At 44.9% G+C, this 10,744-nt stretch overlaps 1 protein-coding gene across 1 annotated transcript; it reads left to right on the forward strand.

Annotated features, from left to right (window-relative positions):
• Positions 1-2,958: 2,958 nt before the first annotated feature.
• On the forward strand, positions 2,959-10,296 carry LOC111826721 (endogenous retrovirus group PABLB member 1 Env polyprotein). The gene is made up of 3 exons (XM_023756803.1): positions 2,959-3,024; positions 6,264-7,120; positions 10,175-10,296. Exons 2-3 carry the CDS (start codon positions 6,412-6,414, stop codon positions 10,294-10,296), a joined length of 831 nt encoding a protein of 276 aa, XP_023612571.1. The 5' UTR covers positions 2,959-3,024; positions 6,264-6,411.
• Positions 10,297-10,744: the final 448 nt, after the last annotated feature.

Below are 10,744 nucleotides of genomic sequence, written 5' to 3' on the forward strand. Positions count from 1 at the left end.
AATTTTCTGAAACAAAAATACAGACATAAATGGAAGTGGAAATAAAAATTTAACTTCCAGTGACCATAAGGCTTGGTATTTTTTTTAATTGTATAGTTTACACTACTACTACAATCATTATTGATGTACAATTGATCAAAACAACATAAATATATTGCAAATTTTGACACATAATTAAACATTATGTGTCTCTTAAGGAAATGAATGAGCCTTATTTTTTAATTGATATATGTGTGTATACTCTTTATTGCTTAAGTGAGTCAGGATTCAGCTTCAATTATTTCTAGTTTTGATTTTTTTTGAAGGGTGAGAAACTTTGTTCACATATTGGGAATGTAATGAATTTTGTCCTAGAAATTTTACTCAGTTGTTTGAACTCCTTGCCATTTATATATGCCCCAAATCACATAGCAACATACCAATAAGAAGTATTTTAAAGTATTTATTAGTTAGGTCTTTCTTTAATTTTGTTGAAAACAACGATTTGGAAATAATTTTGAAATGAAAATTAGTTACCCAGCCATTAGAGGTATTGGCTTTCTTAATACTAACAACAGTATTTCACATTTCTCTTTATTTGCCTCATGGAGGTTTTCTGAAGCCAGGAATTTCATCATAGTAAGCTTAGCCATGAACAGAGGGTGGCCCATCTTTGTAAAATGAAAGCAAGGGGTGAAAGGAGATCCTGTATGACCTTTAAACCACATGAGTGTTCTCAGATCATGTTGAGATAGTGTACATATAAAATTCAGGTTCTGGAAACTGATTCCATGAGAACCACCTGTCAGCCTGGGTGTCCTTGGAAAGTTTTTGAGTTTTTGAGTTTCCAGAGATCTGATTACTCCGGTTGAAGACCCCAACCTAGCTAATGAGGTTTCTGATAGCAAACAAATAGGATGGGCTTTCCGTATTTGTGAGCCTTGCTACTGCTGGCTTTTGGAAGGTTTTACTCATGTTTCTACTGAATTTAGCTGGCATGGTACCATTTAAAATATGGTTATAGCCCTAACCAGTTTGGCTCAGTGGATAGAGCATCGGCCTGCGGACTAAAAGGTCTCAGGTTTGATTCCGGTCAAGGGCATGTACCTTGGTTGCAGGCACATCCCCAGTAGGAGGTGTGTAGGAGGCATCTGATCGATGTTTCTCTCCCATCAATGTTTCCAACTCTCTATCCCTCTCCCTTCCTCTCTGTAAAAAATCAATAAAATATATTTTTTAAAAAATATGGTTATATAGGGAAAAGGCACATTATAAATGTAGACTTTAAAATTATCATAGAAATACTAAAATAACCAGCAATGAAAAAAAAAGCATCTAGTGTTCCTTTACAGGATTTCATGCAAATAAAAGGGTGTGGGGCTCTGTCTGGAATACACCGGATGTTCAAGGCCACTCTAAGCATGAGCCTAATCGGGGTGCTCAAGGCTAAGATACTATTATGCAGGTGCAAGGTCGCCACAAGCCTTACACTGCGCAGACATGCCTTTCTGTAGCAAAATACTGATGGCAAAGTGCCTCTTTTGTTCGAGCTTGGTTGAGCATGTACATAAGCTGTCGCTGACCAGCCTGCTATGGCTGCTGTTGTGTGGAATAAAACATGTCCCATTTGCCTGCTTGTACACGCATGTTCTTCTGATTTCCTCATGGAGGAGGGTCACATCCCTGGCTGAGGAGCTCGCACCCGACAGTTGGCCAGTTGGAGGCAGGATTCTGAGGTAGGTACCCCATCTACCCGGTGGGAGGACACGTGGCCCCCGACCAGGTTGTGGCTGCAGGAGTTCAGAAAGAGAAGATAGATCAACAGCCTAATGATGCGCCTCCAAGATTACTTGACTGTCCCAGGGAGGGGGAATATAATTTTCTAGGTGAGGAAAAGGCTGAGGGACCCAGTTAGTGGGGGGACACGGAGGACTGGAGGCTGCATGTTGAACTTACTATTTATTGGTTGCCCCTCCCAACCCCACCCCCACCCCCGCCCCCGCCCCCCCGCAATGTGCTACATGTGTTTGCAATGGTGGTTACGTGTGCAGACTGCAGTTTATTGTATGGTAACCCGGACAGATATAAGGCCTGGTCCCATATAGATGGGTACAGAGGCAGGACTGTCCGTGTGCGGCAGGCAACCTTAACACTGGGTATTGGCCGCCTCCCCTGAAGGCCTACAGTGTGTAAATCTCCCCCATACCTGAAGACATCTTGGGAATGGATGTACTGCAAGGGTTAGCCATTGCAATGACAGGGTGAATTTCACCTGTGGGTGCTTGTGATAAAACCTACCACAAGAGGGCAACTGCATCATGCAGCTGTGACTCTGCCTAACGCCCCACCCTCACCCCTACCACTACCCCCACCCCTCTAACTCCCCCATCCCCCCTACCCCCCACCCCCAACCTCGGTGGTGCAAGTGTGCAGTACTGCTTCCCAGGAGGGCATGAGGAATTTGGACAATTTTGCAGCTGGCAAAGGCAAAGGCAAAGATCGTTGTAGGCCCACACATGGCCCCTACAATGCTCTAATATAGCCTGTGAAGAAACCTGATGGCCCCTGGGGGATGGCTGTGGATTACAGAGAACTGAACACAGTGACTCCCCCATTACACTCCACAATGCCGGCTGTAACAGATTTGATGGACCGTTTGACTTTGTCTTTGGGCAATATCACTATGTGGTGGATTTGGTTAATACTTTCTTTTTCATAGATATAGCCCAGAGAGCCAGGAGCAGTTTGCCTTTGCGTGGGGAGGCCAACAGTGGACTTTTGTTGTTCTCCCTCAAGGATTTGTGCACAGTTCTACCATCTGTCATGGCCTGGTGGCCCAAGATTTAGCGACCTGAGGCAAGCCTCCCACAGTGACAATGTTTCATTATATTGCTAATATCATGCTAACCTCTGATTCTCTTGCAGATCTGAACACAGCTGCCAGTAGCCTGCGGCAGGCATCGGGCTCCTGGAGATGGGCAGTGAACGACTGCAAGGCTCAGGGACCTGGCTTGTCTGTCAAATTCTTGGGATTTGTCTGGTCGGGTAAGACCCAGGTGGTGCCCAAAGCAGTCATTGACAAAGTGCAGGCTTTCCCCTGTCCTACTACAGTGAGACAGTTACAGACCTACTAGTCTTTGGGAGTATTGGAGAGTATTCATTCCCCACCTGGCCCAATTGTTGCAGCCCTTGTACCAGTTGTCCCGGAAGGGAGCGGCATGGAACTGGACTCGAGGTTGAGGAGGCCTTTCTCGCTGCCAAGAGAGTAATGGCCCAAGCCCAGACCTTACAGGCTGTAGTCCCAACACAACCATTGGGGCAACAGCATGGGCAGAGAAGAGTGCCCATTGGGTGCCGGTCTCAGCTATGGACGGGGGCTGAGTCGGTACTCCCTCACTGAGAAGCAGTTGACAGCCACTTATGCGGCCTTGCAGGCCTGTGAGGCAATCACAGCACAAAGTAAGGTGCTCGTGAAGACTGCCTATCCTCTAGCCAGCCATTGGCTTAGGTCCTGAGTGACCAGGCCCAAGTCGGGGGTGGCACAAACCCCAACTTTAGCAAAGTGGGGGGCCTATTTGGGACAAAGGTCAGTAGTGAGTACCAGTCCTCTGTCACAGGAATTGCAGACCCTGTTGGGTCCTATGACATGTGAGATCCTGTCAGGGGATGAAACTCTTCTGGAAGAGTTACTAGTCCAGGGGTGGGCAACCTTTTTGTGAGTGTGTGCCAAAACCAGCAAAATCTCTGACTCAAAATTCTTCTGCGTGCCAACCCTAATTTTTTGAGAACATGTTATGCCTACTTGATATCTCTTAAGGCAGTGATGGCGAACCTTTTGAGCTCGGAGTGTCAGCATTTTGAAAAACCCTAACCTAACTCTGGTGCCGTGTCACATATAGAAATTTTTTGATATTTGCAACCATAGTAAAAAAAAGACTTATATTTTTGATATTTATTTTATATATTTAAATGCCATTTAACAAAGAAAAATCAACCAAAAAAATGAGTTCGCGTGTCACCTCTGACACGTGTGTCATAGGTTCGCCATCACTGTCTTAATAAAATTCATTCGAGTGACAAAAACACAGTATATGATGATGAAAAATACATTTATTTTTTAATGTATACATGTACACTGATAGTCCAACAGAAAACTTTATGAGTCCGTTTGATATTATCAGTGGGACTTTTGCTGCTGCATCACTGATGACAGAGATTTTACATCAGGTTTATATTTTGTGACCTTCAGAGATATGCACGAGCTACTACTTTCATCTGTCAGGCTACTCCTATTATGAGACTTAACAAAATTCATCACTGAGAACAAAGATTCACAATTGTAAATGGAAGATTATAAGAGAGGGTTTCGCGTGCCAGCAAAAGTTACTGGCGTGCCATATTTGGCACGTGTGCCAGGGGTTGCCCACCCCTGCCCTAGTCCATTCTGAGAGGGCGTGCCTCCCCCCCTCCTGGAGACCATGCGGTACACGGACAGGTCAAGTAGGGGAACCCTGCTACATGGACGGCACTGGCTGTCCGTTTGGATATAGACAAACTGTGGTTTGATTCTGGTACTAGGCAAAGTAGCCAATGGACTGACCTAAGAGCAGTCTGGATGGTTTTGACAAAAGAGCCTGGCACTTTGGCAATTGAGACATTCAGCTGGGCTGACTTTAAAGGCTTAGCTTTATGGTTGCTGCAATGACACAAGCAGCAGTGGCTGGTAGGACATAGTCCTGTGTAGGGACAGGAAATGTGGAAGGACATATGGAAAGTAGGAACTTCCAAAGAAGCAACAATATACCATTTGAGTGGCCATGGACCACTGCTAGCCCCTGGGAATGATGAAGCAGATGCCTTGGCAAGGGTCTGGGAGGTAGTACCTTCCCCTGAAGATCGGCCTTGGTGGCTCCATCGGAAATTGTGGCCCGTGGGACCACAAACAATGGTGCAAGTAGCTAAGCGGTGGGGCCTGGTCCTATCCACGGGAGAAGCCCTGGCTGCAGTACGAGGCTGTCCCCGCTATGCTCAGGCACCCTGCCCCCCTCCGCGCCCCCCCCCCCCGCCCCGTCGATATGGCCTCCAGGGGAAGGAGGGCCATGTCCTCAGAGGAGGGGCCCCCGTGCAACATTGGCAGGTGGATTTCGTTGGGCTTCTTCCTCCAGACCAGGCTTTTAAGTTTTCCCTGACGGCTGTGGACACTGCCACCAGCCTCCTCTTCACTTAGCCTGCAAAGGAGGCCACCCAACGGACAGTTGTCCAAGGCTTGGAACACTTGGAAGCCACCTATGGGCCACCTAGGCGTAGCAAGTGATAATGAAACCCATTTCACAGGGAAAGAGGTACAGAGCTGGACCAAGGCCCAGGACATAGCTTGGCAGTTTCACGTTCCATATCATCCCCAAGCTGCTGGGATGATTGAATGGTATAAAGGCCTGTTAAAAGACAAGCTCCATCTAGGGGTGGACCCACCTAGCTTAAAAGGTTAGGCTAGACCCGTGGTCGGCAAACTGGGGCTCGCGAGCCACATTCGGCTCTTTGGCCCCTTCAGTGTGGCTCTTCCTAAGCCTTAGGAGTACCCTAATTAAGTTAATAACAATGTACCTACCTATATAGTTTAAGTTTAAAAAATTTGGCTCTCAAAAGAAATTTCAATCGTCGTACTGTTGATATTTGGCTCTGTTGACTAATGAGTTTGCCGACCACGGGGCTAGACGATTGGATACGGCCATCGGATTGCTGAATGAGCATCCAGGAAGATGGCTGCCTCCCCATTAGCGTTAATGATGCAGAGGTATCCTCAGACGCTGCACATGCGGGCGAAAACAACTGATGAACTGTTACACCTCAAGGTACATCCATCTGGAACTTTGCCGCCGCCTACACCTGCCCCCTTGGCAGAGGGGGAGGAGGCAGTGTGGACCTGGCCATGGACTGTTACTGGGGAAGGGCCCTGGGTAGCCCTCCTATCCCCTTGGGGAAGCAGGTATGACTACAAGTTACATTTGCACCCCTTAATCCAGCCCTGGCCTGTAACTGGGCAAGTCAAAACTGGTAAACACAGGAAGGGAACATTGTTAAAGGGAGCTAATGCTATTGCCCTCTGGCCAGTGGCAGATTTCCCATTGCTTCCCTTGTGAAAGGGGAGATCCTGTTTGGTATCACCGGCCAGGTCATCCTCCGATTCCAGCCACAGTGCTGGGGAGACACAGTTGCTGGCATCATGCCGGAAAGCCGTGATCTCCCTATGATGGTCTCAGTTTCTCTTTTGTCTCTTCGACCAGGGTGAGCTTGGCTAACAGCGTAGTGTCGTGGACACACACCTATGCTCGAGTACACAATGTCTCCCATTGTTGGGTGTGCACAGAGATTCCCCCGGGACAGGCCGGCGGATTTCCATCGTGCATCCACCCGGCCACCACTGCCAATTGGATGTGGCTAGCTGACCAAGACTTCGGCAACGCCTCCTGGGACTCTGTGTGTCAAGCCATCGAGACTTTAATCCAGCGGGACTATGGCAATGCCCACCCCTTTATTGGTTATGCCGTGTGGAACGGTTGGGGGTGGCTGATAGGAGAGCAAGTAGAATTCAGAGAGCCTACAGACAGGTATGTGGAGCAGCAGCGAAGCAGTAAGAATCACGTTGTTGGCTGGCTGCCTTCAAACTTATGTCGTAACATAACCATCAATGCTGAGGCCCAGAAGTGCCGGAATGGAAAGCGTTATACCGGCACAAAACCTGCAGATAGGATGATGCCAGGATTCTTATGGGTGTGTGGAAGGTATGGCTGGCCCTACCTCCCAGCGAATTGGTCGGGTCGATGCACCTGGGGAAGGCCCTACATCCTTGGGCGAATTCTCAAGACTTTAGGAGAAATTCCCCATAACTGGGACTCAGTATGCCACCGGTGGCATCCTGTTAAACGGACTCCCTGGTGGTTTTACCCCTTAGCTGTATTCCTCCCTGCAGCAGGAACAATTAAGGTAGAGTTAGAAGGAACAGCTTTAGTGGAGCATACAGCTAAAGCCTTGAATCAGACCCAGCAAGCCCTTACTTTAATGATGGGTGAAATGACACGGATGCAAAAGGTGGTACTGCAGAAGAGAATGGCACTAGATTTTTTAACTGCTGCAGAATGCTGTACATATATGCCTGATAATCAAGGGAATGTAACCGGTTCCCTAGAAGAGATAGATAGGGAAGTACAAGCCCTGTCTCATTACCCCCTCACAGTTTGGTGGTCAGGAGCATGGCCCTGGGCATTTGGTTCTATTGGAGCTGGAGTACTGCTCATATCATGTTGTAGTTGGTATTACTGTTGTGGTTGGTCTCTGTGCCCAAGGTTCTAGAATATGGGCAAGAGCACCCCATATAAACCATCTGGTGTAAAGGGTGGAGTGTGGGGCTCTGTCTAGAATACACCAAATGTTCAAGGCCACTCTAAGCATGAGCCTAATCGGGGTGCTCAAGGCTAAGATACTATTATGCAGGTGCAAGGTCGCCACAAGCCTTACACTGCGCAGATATGCCTTTCTGTAGCAAAATACTGATGGCAAAGTGCCTCTTTGTTTGAGCTTGGTTGAGCAAGTATATAAGCTGTCGCTGACCAGCCTGCTATGGCTGCTGTTGTGTGGAATAAAACATGTACCATTAGCCTGCTTGTACACGCATGTTCTTCTGATTTCCTCATGGAGGAGGGTCACATCTCTGGCTGAGGAGCTCGCACCCAACAACGGGATATTCTATTTTATTGTTATTGTTGTTCAAAGATATGCAATAGGAAATGCTGCCCACAAGATTGGTATTTGAGACCAGCATTTGGGCCTCTCTGTGGCTTTTGTTGATATTTTTCAGGATCTCTGTAGCAATTCATGCCTTTTAATGGGGCAGTGTCCAGTTCTCAGTTATTAGGAAATTGACAGGTTCTTGTGGACCCATCACATGGCAAGAATCACTCAGCAAGCCCCAAAGCAGTTAGGGGAAGGAAGCGCTGGTAGGGGGAGATAGTGTTGGATGAAGCTGCGGAGACCTGAAATAGTCTCATGTGTCCTTTAAGGCATGGCCACAAGGAATAGGTGTTCTTTTGTCTCCTTTCTGTAGTCAGTTGGGCATAGAACACAAATTATTAAGTTAAAAACTGAAGTGCTTCCCTCTGATTCAGGAATAAAAATATAAAAATTGGAATTGGTTGCTTTTAATCTTTTAATAGTAGTTTCCATTTCACTTCACCTCACCTTCTTTCATAATGAAATCCCACTTTAATTACACATGTAGTTGAGCTATTGAAGAACCAAAGCAGCTTTTGTCATACCCTACTTGGCAACTCCAGTTTTCTCTGAGCTTTCCGGAACAGTCAGCAGAAGGCTTTTGATTTTCTCAATAGGCAATGTCATGATTTTACTTCAAGCCACAGATAATGACGTAATGTTACTTTTCCACTGATATCAAAGCAAACTTTTCAACCACCAGAATACTCCTTAAGATCTAGAAGGGTTCAACATACAGCAATTACTAAAAGCCTTCATGCTAGTGGAACTAACCTACTTGTGTGCATAAGAATCATGTGTGGTCCAGGTTGGCTATGGAGTCTGAAGCCGCCACAGGATCCGGAGCTGTCGTATCCCCTCCTTTTCCACGTTCGTTGCAACCAATAAAGACCAAGGCCGTTGGTACCATAAAAAAAAAATAAAAAGCATGTGTGGTGCTTCTTTAACATGCACTTTTTTAGTCCCCTAATCAGATTTTGGTTCAATGGGTCTGTAAAACTGCCTATTACTAGGTAATTATCTCATATTTCTTGGTGTCAATATCTGTATCTCATAACCGATAAAACAAAGAAATGAATCCTCATTAGATGATTTATACAGTATGGGTTAAACATAAGGCAGTGATGATTTAGTAATAACAGTGAAATAGAAAAATTATTCCTTCACACAGCATCAAATACTTCTAATGGTCACATTCGAGACCTCTTTTCTATGTTCTTTACTGAACAAGATCAGCAAATTGCAGCTACCGCTGATTTGGATCGATTTTATTTTGATTGTCCTATCCTTCTTTATTCTTCCCCTAGTACAGCGGTTCTCAACCTGTGGGTCATGACCCCTTTAGGGGTCGAACGACCCTTTCACAGGGATCGCCTAAGACCATCGGAAAACACATACATAATTACATATTGTTTTTGTGATTAATCACTATGCTTTAATTATGTTCAATTTGTAACAATGAAAATACATCCTGCATATCAGATGTTTACATTATGATTCATAACAATAGCAGAATTACAGTTATGAAGTAGCAACAAAAATAATTTTATGGTTGGGGGTCACCACAACATGAGGAACTGTATTAAAGGATCGCGGCATTAGGAAGGTTGAGAACCACTGCCCTAGTAGATTGTTTTACTGTGAACCAGGCCATATGAAAAGTTCAAGCCTAGTAGTTCACTTATTATTCCACAATTTAGCAAAGAATTTAAAATTCCTCATATTGAACATGGTCTGATAACCATGTGAAAGAAGGAATCAACATTAATGACATTCCCACTATGCACAACACTCTTTCTGGCTGAAGTTATTATTTCCATTTCATAATTTAGAGGACTCGGGCTAGAAAGTGTAATGGACTCTCACAGATAGAACGAGGCAGAGCTAGAATAGAAACCCAGTCTATTAACGGCAAACCCAGGAGGTAAGGACACACATTTCTTGGCAAAAAGAAAACTAATGTTGTGGGGGAGCACAGGATTTGTTTGGAAAGTATGTAAGAAGGAATCCTCAAAAGTTCGGGGGCCTCTAAGGGAATTTTGCTGAAAGGCAGCAGACACTGCCTTGACTTTTCCAAACAAGTTTGAGCCCTTGGGTGTTTACTTAGACACGTCCTTGCTTAAAGGACACTACAGATGCATGTGTTTTCTCAAGGATGATTACCCTGCTGATAGTATCTAATAGTTAATTTTAGTTCAAGCTGTTGTTACAATAAAAGCCTAAGGAGGCAGGCAAATGGGGCTGCTTGGTTCCTGTAACCAAGCAGTCCCTTAGCCCTCTCTTTCACAGAAACATGTCAGAGTAATCCATTCATCCGTCGCTAAGGGTCTGCTAGTCAATCCCGGCATAATGTATTGGAGGAGATTCTTGTGACAGAGTGAAGTCATCAAAAACATTTCTCTTTAATGAAATCCCACTTTAATTATAGATGTAATTGAGTTACTGAAGAACCAAAAACCCAGTGATACTAACAATTTAATTGTTTCTTTCTGTGAAGCTATATACAAGATTTTGAGTTTCAACATTTGCAACAACATGAATGGACCTTGAGGGTGTTATACTAAGTGGAATAAATCAGACAGAGGAAGACAAACACTATATGATCTCACTTATATGTGGAATCTAAAAAGCCAAATCATAGCAACAGAGAGTAGAATGGGGGTGGGATGGATGGAGGAATTGAGGAGATGTTGGTAAAGGGGTATAAACTTTCAGTTAGAAGATAAATAAATTGTAGGGATATAATGCACAGCATTGTGATTATAGCTAACAATACTATTGTGTACTTGAAAGTTATAAGGTCTTAAGTGTTCTCATAACAAGAAAGAAATTATAATGTGGCATGATGGAGATGTTAGCTAACACTACAGTGGCAATATACAATATATAAGTGCATCAAATCAACATGTCATACACCTTAAACTTATACAGTGTTATATGCCAATTATCTCTCAATAAAACAAGACCTATAAATTAAAGACTTGACCCTGTAATAGAA

The sequence above is a fragment of the Myotis lucifugus genome, unplaced genomic scaffold, assembly GCF_000147115.1.
Source record: "Myotis lucifugus unplaced genomic scaffold, Myoluc2.0 scaffold_0, whole genome shotgun sequence".
Taxonomy (NCBI): domain Eukaryota; kingdom Metazoa; phylum Chordata; class Mammalia; order Chiroptera; family Vespertilionidae; genus Myotis; species Myotis lucifugus.

Bases quoted from the DNA above. Each gene is read 5' to 3' on its own strand.
- LOC111826721 (XM_023756803.1), top strand. From the start codon at position 6,412: ATGTGGCTAGCTGACCAAGACTTCGGCAACGCCTCCTGGGACTCTGTG. The intron at 7,121-10,174 runs GTACATATATGC...CTTTAATTATAG, and splicing joins TTTAACTGCTGCAGAATGCT to ATGTAATTGAGTTACTGAAG.